This window comes from Folsomia candida, unplaced genomic scaffold, assembly GCF_002217175.1.
Source record: "Folsomia candida strain VU population unplaced genomic scaffold, ASM221717v1 Fcan01_Sc001, whole genome shotgun sequence".
Taxonomy (NCBI): domain Eukaryota; kingdom Metazoa; phylum Arthropoda; class Collembola; order Entomobryomorpha; family Isotomidae; genus Folsomia; species Folsomia candida.
In genome coordinates, this window is record NW_019091193.1 from 22,529,215 (window position 1) to 22,547,088 (window position 17,874).

Consider the following 17,874-nt stretch of genomic DNA (forward strand, 5'->3'; position numbering starts at 1 on the left):
CTGGGCCGATGAGGTCATATTAGTGGAGGATTTGATGCAGACTATTCGAAATAGTTGTAGAAACTGAGATTCGGCATAATTGCCCCAAGGGAGGTTTAAGCTGGGGATAGAAAGTAAAGGTGAGAGGGTAAGCTCCATCGATTTTCAGAAACTAACTTGGAAAACAGAAATTTGGAACAGATATTCCAAACGTTTTAATTTTTGTAGTGATAACTTCGATAAGCTACTAGGGAATTTTTATTAAAGTCAAACAACACTGAACATTGTAATATGACAACATTTTAATAAAAAGTAACAAAGATCAAAAATAATACGAAGAATTAACGCTTGTAAATAGTGCAAAACCAGGGTGCAAAACAGTAATCAACCCTGGTCCGGGCTAAGCAAAGCTGTACTGAGAGTTTCTCATCTTTCCATTTCTGTCGTTATACCAGTATCGCTGGCAGAATCGGACAGTAAATTAAAAATAGCTTTACAATATCCCTCCTCCTCTTGAAACTCGGGTTTTCCCTGTGTTCTAACTAATTTTTGATTAAGGAGTGCTCTGAATTTTAGCTGAGGGCGTAAGGCCTCCTCCGCAGCCTGGGGAAAGTCCGTCATAAAGTTTAGCAGACTTGATAGTAAATGTTCATGGCTCTGATCCCATTCTTGATGCAACAGTGCAACCATTTGCTCAATAAACCCCATCCTTAACAATATTTCCTTAAAGTCAGAATGTCCTCCAATGATTAAACTGAGAAGAAATGAAGCTTTAGTGCGAAGCCTCTCTGCTTGCTCACCAGAAGTTTGCATGGCTCTTAACAAAACTGAAAATCTGCAAATTAAGGGACCAAAAACATCTCTATAAAACACATATTTATGATTACATACATATTTGTATAAAAAATAGGTTACACATACCCATCTAATTTATTAACAAATATATTCAGTGCTTCCAAGTTAGACCGGATAAGGCACGAACAGGCAAACAATGCTTTTGGTTTCACTGTCTCGGTTGATTCATCCAATAGTTTAATGAGCATTTCCAAAACGCCATGTCTCAGAGCTGCTGCCTGGCAGGGTTCATGATTTTGCACAAGCTCGCCCACAAGTTCACACCCCTTAATTTGTAGTTGAGAATACCCAGAGTCAAGGAGTGGCGGAATAATGTCGAATCCTCCAATCTTATCAAAGTCTGCAGCAATGTCTAAATCTTCAGTACGCTCAATCAATGTATCTACCGATGACACGATAGAATATATGGAAGAATCCTGACCCCTGACATGATTGCAAAAAGTATGTAATTTTTGGACTATTTGAAGACGTTATTGGGTCGGTCCACATCAATGTCAATCATGTGTTGCGGGCCACGTCTCAGATTTTAGGGCTAATTTTACCATAAATACGTACGACTTAAATAAAGTTACTAGTGAAAAAATAAAAATTCTATGTTAGAAATTGGCCGAGAATTTAAATTTGTAAAAAATATAAGAAAAATTTTGCATTTGATGCACTGGGTGTCACGTAATTTTGGGAAGGTTTACCTAAACCTAAAAGTTGTTGTAGGCACTATAAACTAAATTCTAAAATTTAAAAAATTTGAAAAATTTGAATTCTAGCCATCTTGTAATGGTAACTTCAAAACGCTATAACTTTTTGCACCCTGTCGTGTGCAACCCAAATTTCATAAATTATAACGTAATTTTAAATTTCTAATCCACCATAAAAAAAATTAGGTCGCACACGACAGGGTGCAAAAAATTATATCGATTTTTCTGACACACATTAACACATGCAAGCATATGTATGGGAATATTCCCAAAAATTATCAGAAAACAAGAGGCGTAAACAAAACTTTAAGTGACAAAATTCGAATGCCATACCAGTCAAGATTATTTTTAACGCTGAGTTAAAAAACATGTGACTAAAAAAATGTAGCACTGACCGCGTCTACATTTAAAACGTTAGTACGTGCTACGCCCACTGCTGGTGAGCACCACCATCAGTAGTGTCGCTCGGAGTGGAGAGACAACATCTCCGCTCTCATGACTCTCACCCGATCGTGGGTATTGACGTGGACCGACCCTATTGACGCCTTTCACTGCTTGTGTGTCACCCACCTGTTAAAGTCAGCATCACTTTGGCTCAACACTTGCAATTCCTTCTTGATATTGGAAATTGCTTGGAGCATTTCCTGGACAATGTCGACACTGAAGGCCTTGAGTGCATTTTGGAGCCACGCCGCTCTCTCGGGGTCGAGGGGGGAAGGTGCAGGGGCGTCCTCCGAGACGGTGCCCTGGGTACAGAAGCGTAGAAGGTCTTGCATCGTCCGAACTCGACGAGCCGCTTGGTCCTCATCATCCCCACTCGACATTTTTCTGAAATGTTTCGGAAGCAAACTTAAAAATTGTATGTAAAACTTGAAAATTCCCCGAACCGGCATGCAGGTAATACTTAATACTATATTACCTTACCCTCAATAAGTGAATACGTCCTTACACTAACTTTCTTTCTAAAAGTTGTGCTCGTGGAAGACAAAATCGTACAACTTGTTGTCGGAGGACAAATAAAGTTCGAGTTAACTGTTGCAGAATTCGCCGATTAATACAAACCTATACACTTTGAATCAAAAGTCTTTGTAGTGTAGTATATCTTGGTGTGATTGACAAACATATGAGTGAACTGTCTGTCTTTAAATGAACCGAGTTCATTGCTTTGATACGCAGGGATAAATCATCAACAACGTTTCTGATTATTCCAGAAAAATAAGATTTTTATGAAAAAGCTTGAAAATGAATCCGACTGGGTGCAATGCTGTAGTAATTTTGTGTATTAAGAGTAAAAAGCTTTAGAGTAAAAAAATCATGAAAAAACTATTGAGTTTAGGCAATGTTGGAATGCAGAAGTAATCGACTCATCTCTACAATTTCAATCGTTGTTAATCTAATCATCTCGACATTATTACGCTCTTGAAAATATGCGCAAAGCGTTCTTTGCGATAGGTTTGAGAATAAACACTTTATAGTAAAATGCACTTAGCAAAATGCATACAAATGACAGGAGTTGCAATATAATATATTGCTTTTATTGCTCAGGTCTTCATATGAATTTTGCATAAATTGACTTGTGCTATTTAACTCTCCCGTTAAACCCAATGTCTTGTGCCTTGTGGCATAAGTTTTGATGAAAATTGGTAGGGAAAAACTATATTCATATTCTTACATGATTATCCTATAGTTTGTTTTTTAGTTTAGGTTTGAGGACGTTTATCAGATCGTCTCACATTTTCTGGTTTGCATGTGAAATAGTTACAGGAAATCTTGTTCTCCTGTTCTTGACCCTTCAATTGCTGGAACCTTAGAATTAGGTTGTGATCTGCTTAAAGTATTTTTAAATGAATTTCGGACGTTGTGCGTGGATGTCGTAAAATTATTAGTGGCACTGGCGGTGGTGGTTGGATTGGGTTGGATTGGTGGTGGTCGAGTTGAAGTTGGGGAAAGAAAAACTAAGTTTCCTGAGGAAACATTCGTATACATCCCCCCGGACTTTTTTATGCACCATTGCCACTACACGACCAAGGTCACTACCCAAAAATTAGCCATTTTTACTTCCTTCAAAACCACCACCGACAACACACTCTGACAGAAATGTCGAAATTCTTAACATTTATGTAGTCGAACGAAAGTTATTTCACACAACATAAGTTTCTGGTTGGTGTAGGTGATGTTGGTTTACTTGGTGGTTGGCTGGACGGAAAGATAGGAAATTTTGGAATGTGACCTCTACTTTTCGTTTTTATATAATTTCTCGGTGATTACACAATTAGATTGACATAATGTAAGCGAGAAACAAGACATCTGCATTCCTTGTTAAAGGGTGGTGTATGGGTCGTGGTGTTTTGGTTGGCCTAAACTTTTTAAAACTTTAGGAAAATACCATCCCCTGCTGGTAAGTTATGAACTTATTTATTGATTTGTTTATTTTATTTATTTCATATTTTTTTAATCCTCAGCGTACCATCTACTATAGTTATCCGTAGTAGTGACTAGTGTGGTGTCATCTTACATCATATTCACTGAAAAGCTTTAAACCAAATTGGTACAAAAAACTAGGACAAAATGGGGAAGAAGAAGTCTGACATTTATTCCTGCTTCCAAATCTTGGCAATGAAGAACAAGGCTAACAAAAGTATCTTCATGTGCAAATTTTGTGACCGGCAATATTTACAAAATGCTACAAAGATGGTAAACGAGCAGACTCTTATTAATACCAACATTTTTTAATGCAGTTCAAATAACAGCATTATTGTAACCATACAGGAGAGCCACATTGTAACCCAGTGTCAAAAAGTACCACATCAAGTTCGTCTAGCCTACGCCAAAGTTCCTCCGGGTGTGGCTCAGGAGTACAACAATAATTTAGGTGCTGGTGGGGCTGTCGCCAACTCGAGGCCTTCACCTTCTTTGAGCAGTGATAACAGTTCTATTGGTAAGATTTGAACGTTATGTATATTTCATTATATTCCTAACGAATTGTACACTTTTAGTTAAACAAAATTTTCTGATTTAAAATTAGAAAGTCGTCCAGAAACTCCGGTCAATGTAAACTATCACCAAAAATCTCAGCGTCCTTCCCCAGGAAACAATTACTACACCGCAACCTCCAGTTCAGGAGGGAGCGGGACAAGTCTAGTGATAAAACGTGCTGGAGGAACTCTTGTGTCTGATCTGGTGCCCTCATCCCCTCGTCAACAATCAAATAAGAAGCCAAAGTTGGATAATAATAACGTCATTACGCTGAATGCAAATCAAGTCCGGAGCCTAATGGCGAATAATAATAATAATAACAACAACAATTTGAGCAATCATAATCTTACCAAATACGTCCAAGCCCAGCAACAAAAACAAAGGCAGCAGCAGCAGCAACAACATCAGAATCAGCTTTATTTGCAGCAATCAAACGCCAAAAGAGGAGCTCAAAGAGTGCAAAGTCCTCAAACTGGAGGAATTCATATTAAGGGTTAGTTTCTTCATATACAGTTCATACCTCATTTATAGCGTATAAATACATATATGTATATCCCATAAAAAATGTCGCAACTATTTAATATTTATTGTTGCTTTTAGCGAAACACATGGTGCCTACAAGTACAGCAATCAGTAACCAAAGAAGAGCGCATCAAGGGAATGGGGGTACCAATAGCGTTGGAAGGACTAACGTTGTTTTAGCAAAAGTTAGCAGTGGTGGTAATGTTGGTGGCCTTGCTGTAACTCCTGTTCCAGTGGGAGTGGAGGCCTTCCCAAAAACTTTCAATCATAAAGAGTTGGTAAGTTCAAAGTCTAGTCAAACCCATACATACTATATGTAGATATGAAATTTATTGCATGTGAAGGATGCAGGCCAAGAAATATTTTGATTTCTTTTGATCGATTTTCAGGTAGAAGTCTGGAATCTTCTAGGTAACATTTGGTTATGATTATTTGTAATTATATAAATACCCTGCAAGACGTTATTCAAGACGTTCTTGTTATTTGTAGCTCGAGCTGTTTATTCTACCGGATGTCCACTTTCCTTGTTTGAGGTAAAACTTTGACAATTCTATCAATGTGTCATTTTCTCTTGTCAAAGTATCCATTCACCATTATCGAACTTAATTTAACTTATTTATTTGTTGCTTTAGAATGAACATTGGAAAGCAGCCTTCAAAAAAATCCGTCCAGGTCTAACCCTCCCAACCACCGACGCAGTTTCCAACTCGCTGCTCAAGGCGGAATATACAACTATTAAAAAGAAGTTGGAACATTCCATTGAGTCTCTAAATTTTGTCACGGTCCACTGTTTAGAACTCAAAGAGTTGGATGGGGCCACTTTTCTGAGCTTTTTCATTAATTGCTCAACAATGCCTTCGCTTTACCGTGTAATTCGCTTAGAAACAGGACAAGAAATTGACACCGGAAAGTTTTCGTCTACCTTGGATGCAATAGGTTTGTTTTTGTTTGTTAGGTGTGGTTTATTGATAGTATTAGCGGTGTCATAATTGTGTAGATTGTTGTTTATTTTTATTGAAACAAATATTTTGATGTAGGTCCACAGAAAGTCCTTGCATTTGTTGGTGGATGCTCCCTTGACCATCAAGGTGTTTCCAAAACCTGGGATTCCCTCCGATTCCTTTATCCTGGTCTTATTACGTATGGATGCATTTCACAAGGGCTCAATTCTCTTTTAAATTATATCCTCGGACTAGATCGAATTCACAAACTTTGCCTTAAAGGAAAAAGTTTGGTTAGGTATGTATGTAGTTATTTGATTATCTGTTATCTCCTACATTGCAACTCATATACATGCATGCATACTACTTATGAGTCGTCATTATTATTACTCGTTATGTAATTACAATAAAGGATTAAATATTATGATTGTCTAATTATAGTGAGACCAAGAGCAATCCAGAACTGAAGAAACGCTTTCAAGGTTAGACTAGGTTACTGTATGAGTGCAGTAATTTCTTTAATTGTGTAATTAATTCATGTTCAATGACAAAGTTATTTATTTCTCTGATTTTTTTTGGTAGAAATACAAAGAGAGCTAAAGTTAGCTCCCGTCCCTGCGTTCAAATTTTCAAGTCGCAGTTCATGGGCCTCGTTAGTGAAATGTGTTGCCTTATTAGTATCACAGAAGGAGGCTTTCCAAGCTTTAATTCAAGGTGAAAATTGACATAATTTACTAACATAAAGGCATTAGCATAGTATTTTAATTTATAAATCCGACTTTGAATAACAACAAAACTGGATTATATTCTTAGAATCCAAAGAAGAATTTTGTCGAAACGAAAAAGAAGATCTGAATTTAAGCCCAACTGAGGGTAGTATGGACCTCGCCAGCCCCGAGTTCTGGAGCTCGTTGACCTCTGTCACTAACTTAATAGTGCCTCTGTCAAATTGGATTAAAACGGTCGAGGGTGGGAGCTGTATTGGCCAAATTCCGGTGATATTACGCGAGCTGAAAGAAGCATTTGCTTCCAATGTCGATAATATTATGGTACTTGACCAACTCGAGAAAGAATCTCTCAAAACACAATTGAACATCGTGAGACGCCTCTGCATGAACGAACTGCACCTTGCCGCATGTTTGCTAAATCCACAAAATCGGAACGTTCTTACATCTAACGAAGAAGAAGAGGCTGCCGAATTTATACACTTTTTTTGTGAGACGTTTAGTGGTTTTCAGGTAATTAATTAACGTACGAATTTATTATAAATGTATACTTCTTCAACGGATTGCATGGATGCTATTATGGAAATTTATTTGTTTGTCCAAGCTTTCGATTACAAACTGTAATCGCGGATGAAGAGATTATTAATTTCTCATGATGATCATATATTAATTGTACATTCCTTCATTTTATTGTATAGGCTGAAGCTGCTTTACCACAATTATCTGACTATCGAAATAAGGTTGGCGACTTTTCAGTGGAGGAAGAATTGTGGAGTAATGTTGACAGCACTGATCCTTTGGAGTGGTGGCGCAGCTTATTCTTTCAAGCTTATCCTTTAGCCGAAGTTGCATCCCATCTTCTCCAAATACCATCAAATCTCTGCACATTAACACTGCCTTCAACGTTTAACCCCAAGTCTCTGTATATGTACAACACGACCTCCCCTCCAATGGGCGATGATACTTTAGAAAAGTTGGCTTTGGTGCGCTATTACATGCAAAAATCTACTCATGACAATCCAAGCAAAAGCAACCCACTACAAATGCAGATGCAAGTTCAAGTGCGACCCCTCAATCAGCCCAAAGTAAATGGAGAGAAAAACGCAAATTCTACAATAGTGAATGGGGAAGGAATCTTTAGTGCAGCAGAAGGTGGCCAGGATCAGATTGAAGGGATTACTACCAGTATTGGTAGAAAAATTAATAAACCTAACGAGCCAGGTATTAAATAATTATTATTATTTTGTGACATAATTGATAGCCCATAATTTTCTGGCTGAGGATACACAAAATGTACCTAACAGTCGTCGTCGTTTAATAATTACAGCTCTACCTCACGCAACAATAATAAGCAACGGAAGGGACCCTGAGCCTGATTTTCGTTTAGAGGATCAAGAACCAATGGATGTGACTCAGTAAGTACAAAAAGTCCATAAACACGAATCATTAACAGTAGTGTGCAAGCTTGGGAGGGCAAATAAATAAATTCATTACCATAATGCTAAATTTTGTGCAAACAAAACTAATCAAAAATGATGAAATTTAAAAATAGTTTAATATAATTATGAGTCCAGGGACTTTCCCACCGGACGGGACGATATTTCGCTGTCCAGTGGTGGACAGGATCTTATTTGAAAGAGTCGCTTAATAAACTTAATTTTTTTTGTAAAAACATTTATAGTACTCCGAATCAGATGGGAATGGACGTCACTAAATGCCAGTTTATGGATGTGACTCAGTTTCTGAGACAAAAGACGGAAACCAGTGTGGCTGGGTTTGAAGGTGACGGAGAAGACGATGAAGAGGAGGATGGGGAAGAGGACGATGAAGAAGAAGTTGACCAAGAGGATGAGGAAATCAATGACAATGTCCATAGTCAACCACTACCGCGAGCAGCGGTAGGAAGTTTAACAACTGAAGAGTTATTGAAGCTCAAACGTGGGATTGTTGTAAATGGTGCTGATGAAATTCTAAATGGAATAATTACAAAACCGGCGATGGGTGGGACTGAAGTTGCTAACGATGGCGATGATGGCGACGATGACGAAAACACAATTGACGAAGTCGTGTCGCCTCAGTTGGTATTACCTTCTCATAGTGATGAAGCGGTTCCCATTGGTGGACCACCTGAATTAGGTATCCACAACCTTGGGAACAACTTGGACAAGGAAATACACAAATCTGATGATGAAGACTCGTCGTCGTCGTCTTCGTCATCGTCTTCATCGTCATCTAGCAGCTCCAGTTCTAGCTCATCCTCTAGCACTTCTAATAATGAAAATAAGTGAGAAATAATTTTAAGTTTGAGATGAACGCCTTATTAACATTTCAATATGCTTTGAATTGAATAAGTTCTGAAACTGATCTGACGATGAAGGGTGAAATGACTCATTCAGTAGAAGCACTACTACTTGGATGTTTTTGTCATCTTGCTATTATTTCCGGAAGAACAAAAGCCTTAATGTGAATACAATTTATATGTATGTACATATGTATATGCATACATACATAGTTGGCCTAATCGACAAGCTGACTACAATAGATTTGACTATAATAGATTAACATTACGGACCCTAAGCTGTTTAAGATATCTCATCCATTCGAATCATACCGTGTGTACCAAACTGACTGTGACTTCTGTGAGACCTTACATACATACATATATCTTTATATAGGTAAACTGTGCGGGTATGGGGTTTAGTATATGTATTACTACACTGGTACATAGATTATGGAGTTTCTCCTCTGATTATAGTTGTATAATGCTTGAGCAAACCTTTCGTAAGATTTGGGTTTGTTCATTCGTATTATCCACAATTGTAACTGATCTAAGCAAGTATGGTACATAACTCTTGTCGCAATCCCTTCTCAGGTTTTATTACCTGTGCCGCAACTAAAGATGTTTGGCATAATAGTAACATATTTATTCAGCTATGCAATACACAATCTACATAACTCTTAGTCCTCACCTGATACGATATATTTAACAAAGAACAAAATACACGCCTCACCGAAAACAGTACCAAATCAATCCGGGTAGCTAATTGCAACTTTAATATCATGATAAGTTTTAACATGCACGCACTGATACTTTTTTTGGATATGCTTATATGCACACTAATAATAATCAAATAATTATTTATCAAACCTTGTCTGGAACAATTTCATGAATGTCCTACATACATGTGCTGTTGTTCAAAATATTAACTCCATAATATATTTAGGTTTTAGGAAACGTTTAATATTTTATGTACATTACTAATTATTGTCTGCCTGCTCAGTTCACTCTCTCTTTCATGAATTTGTATGCATGCGTTATGATTTTTACAATTTTGTTTAATGATTTTATCGCAAATTTGTTGTATCTTTATGGTAGCATGTGTATGTAGTGGATTTAATTTGGTTCAGTGTTTGTCTAGTATTAGTCTAGTATTGTGTTTAATTGTTGCTGTTTCGCAATTTGTTTGCCCACCTGCTTAAATTCAAAATAGCTTAAGCGCATCATAATTCTTTCAAGTCCAAATTGTTACAGATTTAATGCCAGCCGGGTGTACGGTGTTTTTTGTTCAATTCAGGTGTCAATTGTTTTTGTTTATCTTTCAGTCAATTCTCAATAAACTACTGAAAATGTGCGTTTCCCCAGTTTTATTATTATATTATACAATTAATCATTCCATTATGATGACGATAAACCTGTTGCAGACTACGACATGTCATAATCTCACAATATGTATATTTACATTATTTAGCTCAATTATACAAATGTGTAGCTCCCCTTTCCTCGTTATTCATTGGTTTTATAGGAACTAATTTTATACCAGTTTCAAAACTTTGTCTGAAGTACGTAAATTCTGTTAATCCGAATAAAACGACAATTACAAGAAGAAAATTATGTACACTGATTTTATTACAAAACCCTTTATTTTGTCATAATATTTCAAAAGTGATAAAATTCACATATTTATTATTGTGCATTCCAACTATCATGATTACATTATTGTCTGCATAATATTTACAAAATTATGTATACTTGAATGCACTGCAGAAAATAATTAGCAATTGTGTACTAAATGACTATAAAGTTGGATATTGAAATCGATTTGTTAAAGGAAGACAAGATTGGAGCAGATCATTTTGTGAATGATTATTATGAATTAGTAGTCGCGTTCTGCTGACCTAAGGAATGTAGATGTGAGGCTGTGCATGGGGGTACATGCGCCCATACGGAGGGTGAGGGGCTGGGGGGTGATTGTGACAGGTCTCCATCATCAATGGATTCATAAGTCCTCCCAGCCCAGGGTGGTTGTTATGACCGTGACCCTGCACATGACCTGGATTCGTGTTGTTTGAAGTGGAATGCGAGTTATGAGAAGAAGATCCCGGCATAAAGTGCGCTGCGCAATGAGAAAAGTTAACTTGCTTCATATTTAGTTGCATTTATAAATTATTGGAGGACTTGTCCGTAGTAATACGAATGTGTCTTGCCTGGTTGTTGACTCCCTGCCGAAGTGGAATGATTGTTCATGTGTGAGTGGGAATGGGTCCCTCTTTCCCCCTTCTTGTGGGAGGAGTGATTGCCCCCGTTCGTGGTAGTGATGGGTGCTGACGAGCCATTATTATTGTTCCCCTCATCCGATGGTCCCGTCGCCATAAGATCCCGCATAAACCCTAAAACACGCCAATGAATAACTTATTGCATATTGTGTCATACCGCTCAAACCGAAACACTCTTTGGTCGTCATTGATCAACTACTTTATTTTTCTTACACCACAATGAAGGGTGGTACTAATTATTGGTAATAAAGCATATATATTGCGAAGAACGGTTGAAAAGTTACCAATATATGTGATGGCCAGCCTTAGGGTTTCAATTCGGGAGAGACGCTTTTCGTACGCAAACGTTGGAACCTGTCAATGGTGGGGTGATTATACGCTAGAAAAAAAAACTCACAAAACTTGTATATTTACCTTTCGTCGAAGACCTGCACAGATACAGAATCGAATGAAATTCAAATTCAGTTAGATTGCAGATAACATAAAAAAGTAAGGAGGAGGGGGTCCTCTATCTTTTACCAATATATTTTGATACGCTTTAGGTATGCTATGCCTTATGAGTCTACTAAATCCCTGAAGTGGTTTTATTGCATGATACCATTTGCGTCTGCTACACTCACTTACAGGGGTGAAAACGCTATAAAAAGTGCCGATGCTTTCACTCGTTTAAACTTCCACAAAACTCCAATTTTTCTCTGATTTTGAAAACTCTTGTACTAGATGTCCTAAATAGTTGCTTTACAATAACAAACATTTCTATATTTTCAAAGACAAATTCGACGGTCAGGAAATTTTAGAAAATATTAAAAAATTCAGAACAGTTGAGTTTGATGTTGGGTTTCCGGGATCACAATGGTGTAATAATTTTCAAAATCCGAATAAAATTGAATTTTGTGTTGAACCATTACAGAAGGTGACATTCTTGGTTTTTGCCCCTTTGGGGGTGTGACCGCAAATTGAGCCATGGAATAAAACCACTGCCGGGTTTTAGTAAACTCATAGGGCACTACAACATCTCTAAAGCGCATCAAAACCTTAGAATCTGTGAAACGTAGGTCCCCTCCTCCCAATGAAAGTGACTGCTTATTACGGTCAAACGCTTCATTTAAGTTGAACATGCGCCTTCGTTCCCGAATATTTGCAGCTCGTCTTTGTTGAACGGTGGCTACCCGACGACGTGGCTTTTTCGATGAGGACTTGGACTGACCAAATCTATACTTTAAAAAATCTCAATTTCCCCATTGTTGTACAAGACACGGTAACACACAGAAACTTGTTTTTATCGTACCGTTGACTGTTACCACGTCCGCTAGGGGGGTTGGCTGGGGCTCCTGGGGGTGGACCCCATGGTGGAATATCGCAGGGGATGGAGATCATCTCAGAGTCTTGTTGTGACGTGGAAAGATGGTTGACATAACCGGATCGTTGCTGGCTCATTTCACCCCAAAGACTCACCCCAGCAGATCCTGGAGAAAGTGGAAGCATTCACTCTGTCCTTTCATCCGCTCTCCAACATAGAAAATGGTGGACTGTTTTAATACCTGGTGACGAGCTCAGTCCTCCGATGATCCCACCAACGCCACCGTTGTTGGTGCCTCCTCCTCCTCGCAACGCCAAAGCAGCGGCCGAGTGATGATGATGATGATGAGTAGCCAACTCTCCGTTGTAGAACTGGCCCATGAGGGCGCTGGCCGTTTGCACTTGGAGGTGGCGATGGTAGGTCGCGAGTTCGAGGTCGTAGGCGGTTGTCGAAGTGGGCGAGGCTGTGGCAGGTGACTTTGAGGGGTCACCACCGCTTCGGTTTCTGACGATCAGTGAACAATCTCCGCGGTGTTTCTTGGCCTTCGGAATACTGAACGAGGCCATGAAAATTTCATGGGAAATTAAATAAATATCCCGGCCTAGAACTTGCACCTTTTACTCCAATGTTATAATAATCTTAGATACTTTAACCCTTCTTCACGAGTTGAAAATATTTATTGCTGGTGCGCTATTTATTTATGCGTGAATTTACTAGCTGGGCGATGATTTTACGAATTTACTAACAGTAATTTTTTAGACTATTGGAGTCAGCGTTGTCTAAAAAAGACTGTTGTTCATCCCAACTGCGTCTCAGCTTCTGCAGAGAAAGGAACTTTTCATATTTGTGGAGAAAGTTGTCCCTGCATTAATCCTGATGCCGAAGAAGATCTTTTCAGTGGACTAGACTGGGCAGGGTTTTCTCCCTTTTGGTGGGAGGCACTTGTGGCCAAGTCTCCATCTGCAGGGAATCCCATTGGTTCCGGGGAAGAAATTGGGGAGAGTTTTCAGGGAAAACTGATGTGTGTGCTGATGATGATGATACCCGGGCGAGAGTTCCGAATCCGTATACACCGATCGTTGATTTCTGCATACCTCGGATTTCATTACTGCCCTGTCGTCAGGAAATACTACACAAGACAAATGTGAACATAGGGTAAATTTAATAGTAACAAATAGTAAAGGTGATAATAAAGTACATAAGAGAAACAAGTTTAAGCCCAATAAATAGAACAGTTAAACAGTTCTTTTAAAAAATATGATGACCATCAGATTTGTGGTATGCTCATTGACGCGAGTGATGCCACACATGCATATTTATTAAAAAGATTTTCATCCGGTTTTCAATAGTTTACCACAACTGCTGAGGGAATATACATAGGTAGAAGAAATTACCTCTGGAAGGTTGACAAGATTTTTCGTGATATACATAGCTTTAAATTCACTTTCGAATTTTTGTTGCCATTAGCGAAAATGTTAGAGTGAAGAAAATCATTATACAAGAGGTACTATTTGCAAACAAGTTTTGCATATTTTCAGAATAAGTTTTAAGTATACATAACTATAATCTCTAAATACATACACTATTCCAGATTTCAGTTTATTGTGGATAGTATTGTTTAGCATTAGATTTATTAGCCCAATCTAGATAGTTAACTCCAATAATGCTGTCAAACTAATTTCATTCGACACTGCCTCGTACATATCAGTCAAAAACTTTCTTTTAATCCATTTCCGTATTGACATGTGACACGGCATAATTAAGCTACACTACTTGATACAAACAACAACGATATTGATGGTTTATATTGTTTCACTTTATGGGGAGAATTGGCTCCGGTTTTATTAAAGGAGACAACCCATCCATAAAATGCCTCTTCTCGTTGTATAATAATACGCGATATTATTCCTAAGGAGCACAATGCAAGGGGTGGATTCGGTGCGGTGGGCAAAATCTGTAACAGAATAGCCGTGGGTTAGCCCACCCTTGGTGAAGCTAATCGCTTTTATTATTTAATAATCGGATCCCTTTTCCACTCGTAATTTTTGAGTCAACAGTTGCGTGAATACGAGTTGACTTTCTCCTCCTCCTTTGTTATGTCGCTATTAAGGGATGAAGCATAGGGACACAAACCTCATGCATGGAAGTCATAAGTCCTCATAATTTCACCCACTTTCGGATTAGTCTCTTTGCAGTATCATGTCTCGTACGATTCATTCTGATTCTGATGTGCACAATGCACAACAACCGAAACAAGAGCGTGTCCATTATTCACAAAATTTCTTGGCTACCTGCGACACGTGATGGACATTGCATTTCTCATGAAGTTTGGGAATATAATATTGAATGTGCATAAAGAAGGTACAAGTTTTTTAGAGCACGTGAAAATCTAATGTACATGTTCAAATTCAAAAGTTATTGTTGAATATGTAACTCGTATTAGTCATTATGTAGTGACGTAAAATTAATGGGCAAAATGTGAGTAAATCTGTTGACAGATTGGCGTCATTGCAGTGTTACTGAAGTCAATTTGAAATGGTGGTGGGTTGGATTTTGGATATTAAAGAAAGGAGAATTGTGAAATTAATATATTTTCCCGAATGGGGGAAACATTTTTGTAAGCCATGTTCCATATACGAGTTGCGTACATGGAAAGCTTAATCTGCGTCAGCTGCAACAACTCCGATTCTCATTTCTTTCTTTTTACAGATTTCCGCAGCTGTCTCCTCCCTTCATGTTTCCAGTTATTATGAAATACGGAGAAATGCTAAAACATAAATGCATGCAGAAATTTGGGAGCAATGACATATCTGCATCATGCAGTTACGCATATGTAGCAATTAATCATATATCAACTGGATCCATGATTTAGATTAATGCAGTGCTTTTAAATGGGCAGTAGTGCATAACTTAGGTTAAATGTGCATTATTATTGTTCGTCCTCATACATATTACCATGAGTAATGCATATCCATAGTGCATGCGAACAGTGTGTATAAGCACTTATGCTACGCTCACAGCAATTTTAATGCAAAAATGATAAAATCACTGTCAACAGCGTTTACAAACACATATAATCTCGCTATAAATATTTGCTTGCAAATAAATTTATTTACAAAATGATGCATTTTAAAGTAATTAAAGATGTGATGGAGCCACCCACAATTAATTAATAACAAACGAGTTGAATTTATTCTTGTGCATAATAAAATATATTTCTCGAATTTCAAGTGTACCTTTTCTTGAGTGATGTCGGAAGCAGCCAACATTTTATGGAAATTGAAGGGGGTTTTCCCAAGTAGATCGTCGTCCAGAGAAAATCAACAATTGTATAAAACTCTATTAACAAATTCAGTATTTAGACTTCACTCTCATGTCACCTTCATTTTCCTCGTTTTATCATCTGGGCTGGTTTTCGTACAACAATTGTTGGGAACGCATATAAAATGTCTACTGCCCGGCTTGCAAGACGATGACGACGCCGATTTGCGAACTTCCGCCGTCACCACAGTAAGTTAATCTACTTAATTATTTGTAGTGCCCACAATATTTCGTTGGAATTGGATTGGTTTCATGTTCGTTTTCTTTCAGTACTGCTTCATAACTGGGACTTACACGGTTCCAGATCTCGATTCAAATCAATTATACGCCCACCATGGAGTGGGGACCCACATTGAAGGGCAAACTACTCAGAAATTCCATCATTATTTTCAATGGGTGCCTTTCATCCTCCTTTTTCTCGGTGTCATTTTCCGTCTGCCATACCTTCTCTGGAGATTTTGGGAAAAGCAGAAACTGCAGTCTTTCCTAAACATAGGACAAAATGAACAAGGTGCATGTTCGTCTAAGTACTTTCTAACTTTATTATTTCTGGTTTATATGAATTGGTTTCTGCACAGATTCCAAACCTTCATCCAAAAATCCTTCAGCAGAACACTTTGTACGATGCTTGGGATACAACAAGGGACATGCTCTCTCCTACCTTTTCAGCGAATTGCTCAACTTTCTCCTAGTTTTGGGTTCGTTTTGGACGATAGATTGGTTTCTTCAGGGACAGTTTCGGAGGCTTGGGTGGGAATTTTTTCAATATTGGAGAAACTCGGCAAGTTCTAACCGAAAAGAAGTGAGTCCGCTAGACATAATTTTCCCAAAAGTTAGCAAATGCGATTTTCAAATGTTTGGCCCATCGGGGAATATTGTTAAGTGAGTATTTCTTATCCATATCACAGACTACATACGTTATTACAATAATTAATTATTGTAATTCTGATGAACAAGGTTAGATCTCATGTGTATTCTTGCGTGCAATATAATAAGCGAAAAGATATTTCTTGGACTATGGGCCTGGTTGCTCTTGTTGTTTTCATTGGGGACCATATTGCTGGTATATAGGTGAATATTTTATACATATTTTTATGAATTAGTTATTACTCCAATACCTCTGGTTAACGAAGCATGTAGATATGCACTTAATATTTAGTCATATCTTTCAACAGGTCATTCTATGTTGCATTCCATACAGCCAGAGTGTATCTCATTCTTAACAGAACCATGAAAAAACACCATCCCCAAATAAAATACATTTGTTCAAAAATTGGTTATGCGGATTGGTTTTTTCTGAAGAGAATATCTGACTATTTGGACGCGGAATCATTTGGGGAGTTTTGCGAGCATGTGCAAAACGAGTACAAAAAGGCTCAGATAAATAGATCTACTATGCACCATCGTCAAAGTGAGGAGACGGAGGAAATGGTCGTATTTAGAAGTGATAAGAGTGGCTTTGCGAGGAAACGTAAGCCAATTTATGCCACCCCACAACTGGATGTGTCTGACAGCAGGTCTCTCTACGAGCTTCGAGCAGTTCACGAAGAAACAAACTCCTTGAAAATGACCAATCCGAACAATGGGTCCCTCACTCAGATTACTGTGCATAGTAACGATGAAATTGATAACACCTTGAGGAGGGCCAACGCCGGAAATCTTTATACATAGTGCACTTATTTATCCTCTCTATTTTTAGTAACTTTGTGTAAGAAATTTTGAAAATAAAAGGATTTATTGTCCAATGGCCTGATTACATTTGCTATGCCAAGTCTGTCAGAAATCTGAACTCTTATTATGAATGAATTGTAACATAATATGCTTAATTCATTAAAACATCCTCCTCTTAATGAATTTTGCATTTTCTGCTTTATGGTTTAATGTTTCATAACCTACGAAAACGGTAGATTAATACTTTCATTTTTTCAAACCAAGATTTATATAGCTGCCTCAGAATGTTCGTTCTGTTAAAGAGAAGTATGTATGTACATATGTACAGGAATACG

At 37.9% G+C, this 17,874-nt stretch overlaps 4 protein-coding genes across 17 annotated transcripts; 2 read left to right on the forward strand and 2 right to left on the reverse strand.

Annotated features, from left to right (window-relative positions):
• Positions 1 to 214: 214 nt before the first annotated feature.
• LOC110856638 (hsp70-binding protein 1) lies at positions 215 to 2,595 on the reverse strand. Of its 2 annotated transcripts, none has more exons than XM_022105127.2 (4): positions 2,454 to 2,595; positions 2,100 to 2,357; positions 901 to 1,257; positions 215 to 814 (listed from the first exon to the last, which is right to left on the reverse strand). In XM_022105127.2, exons 2-4 carry the CDS (start codon positions 2,351 to 2,353, stop codon positions 406 to 408), a joined length of 1,020 nt encoding a protein of 339 aa, XP_021960819.1. In that variant the 5' UTR covers positions 2,354 to 2,357; positions 2,454 to 2,595; the 3' UTR covers positions 215 to 405. The 2 variants fall into 2 exon arrangements, with proteins under 2 accessions (XP_021960819.1, XP_021960827.1); XM_022105135.2 differs by having other exon boundaries at positions 2,449 to 2,590.
• Positions 2,596 to 2,830: 235 nt separating this feature from the next.
• LOC110852598 lies at positions 2,831 to 10,585 on the forward strand. Of its 13 annotated transcripts, none has more exons than XR_004833975.1 (17): positions 2,831 to 3,927; positions 3,992 to 4,223; positions 4,299 to 4,467; positions 4,555 to 4,998; positions 5,106 to 5,305; positions 5,417 to 5,438; positions 5,517 to 5,560; positions 5,660 to 5,963; positions 6,065 to 6,266; positions 6,410 to 6,450; positions 6,551 to 6,682; positions 6,782 to 7,206; positions 7,392 to 7,914; positions 8,021 to 8,108; positions 8,375 to 8,694; positions 8,979 to 9,729; positions 10,297 to 10,585. XR_004833975.1 is itself a non-coding variant. In XM_035847747.1 (17 exons), exons 3-17 carry the CDS (start codon positions 4,098 to 4,100, stop codon positions 9,038 to 9,040), a joined length of 3,102 nt encoding a protein of 1,033 aa, XP_035703640.1. In that variant the 5' UTR covers positions 2,831 to 3,558; positions 3,806 to 3,927; positions 3,992 to 4,097; the 3' UTR covers positions 9,041 to 10,325. The 13 variants fall into 13 exon arrangements, 12 of the variants coding, with proteins under 12 accessions (XP_035703640.1, XP_035703678.1, XP_035703698.1 ...); XM_035847747.1 differs by having other exon boundaries at positions 2,831 to 3,558; positions 3,806 to 3,927; positions 8,979 to 10,325; XM_035847785.1 differs by lacking the exon at positions 8,979 to 9,729.
• On the reverse strand, positions 10,015 to 13,400 carry LOC110842226 (neurogenic differentiation factor 4). The gene is made up of 7 exons (XM_022087937.2): positions 12,789 to 13,400; positions 12,536 to 12,713; positions 12,338 to 12,459; positions 11,662 to 11,675; positions 11,532 to 11,601; positions 11,179 to 11,361; positions 10,015 to 11,087 (listed from the first exon to the last, which is right to left on the reverse strand). The coding sequence occupies exons 1-7, from the start codon at positions 13,111 to 13,113 to the stop codon at positions 10,870 to 10,872; spliced, it is 1,110 nt and encodes a 369-aa protein (XP_021943629.2). The 5' UTR covers positions 13,114 to 13,400; the 3' UTR covers positions 10,015 to 10,869.
• A 2,317-nt stretch (positions 13,401 to 15,717) lies between these two features.
• On the forward strand, positions 15,718 to 17,624 carry LOC110844405 (innexin inx2). Its single transcript, XM_022090600.2, has 5 exons — positions 15,718 to 16,057; positions 16,139 to 16,379; positions 16,447 to 16,750; positions 16,826 to 16,939; positions 17,044 to 17,624. Exons 1-5 carry the CDS (start codon positions 15,797 to 15,799, stop codon positions 17,537 to 17,539), a joined length of 1,416 nt encoding a protein of 471 aa, XP_021946292.1. The 5' UTR covers positions 15,718 to 15,796; the 3' UTR covers positions 17,540 to 17,624.
• Positions 17,625 to 17,874: the final 250 nt, after the last annotated feature.

What these genes read in the sequence shown, in the direction of transcription:
- LOC110856638 (XM_022105127.2), bottom strand. Translation starts at nt 2,353, where the DNA reads ATGTCGAGTGGGGATGATGAGGACCAAGCGGCTCGTCGAGTTCGGACG. An exon ending in AGTGATGCTGACTTTAACAG is followed by an intron (nt 1,258 to 2,099) that starts GTGGGTGACACA and finishes CAATCATGTCAG; the next exon opens with GGGTCAGGATTCTTCCATAT. An exon ending in TTTGTTAATAAATTAGATGG is followed by an intron (nt 815 to 900) that starts GTATGTGTAACC and finishes CTTAATTTGCAG; the next exon opens with ATTTTCAGTTTTGTTAAGAG.
- LOC110852598 (XM_035847747.1), top strand. Translation starts at nt 4,098, where the DNA reads ATGGGGAAGAAGAAGTCTGACATTTATTCCTGCTTCCAAATCTTGGCA. An exon ending in AAAGGAAAAAGTTTGGTTAG is followed by an intron (nt 6,267 to 6,409) that starts GTATGTATGTAG and finishes GTCTAATTATAG; the next exon opens with TGAGACCAAGAGCAATCCAG. An exon ending in ACTGAAGAAACGCTTTCAAG is followed by an intron (nt 6,451 to 6,550) that starts GTTAGACTAGGT and finishes TTTTTTTGGTAG; the next exon opens with AAATACAAAGAGAGCTAAAG.
- LOC110842226 (XM_022087937.2), bottom strand. Translation starts at nt 13,113, where the DNA reads ATGGCCTCGTTCAGTATTCCGAAGGCCAAGAAACACCGCGGAGATTGT. An exon ending in AGGACTGAGCTCGTCACCAG is followed by an intron (nt 12,714 to 12,788) that starts GTATTAAAACAG and finishes CACTTTCTCCAG; the next exon opens with GATCTGCTGGGGTGAGTCTT. An exon ending in GCTGGCCATCACATATATTG is followed by an intron (nt 11,362 to 11,531) that starts GTAACTTTTCAA and finishes GGCGTGTTTTAG; the next exon opens with GGTTTATGCGGGATCTTATG.
- LOC110844405 (XM_022090600.2), top strand. Translation starts at nt 15,797, where the DNA reads ATGTCGGAAGCAGCCAACATTTTATGGAAATTGAAGGGGGTTTTCCCA. An exon ending in GAACTTCCGCCGTCACCACA is followed by an intron (nt 16,058 to 16,138) that starts GTAAGTTAATCT and finishes GTTTTCTTTCAG; the next exon opens with TACTGCTTCATAACTGGGAC. An exon ending in ACCATATTGCTGGTATATAG is followed by an intron (nt 16,940 to 17,043) that starts GTGAATATTTTA and finishes ATCTTTCAACAG; the next exon opens with GTCATTCTATGTTGCATTCC.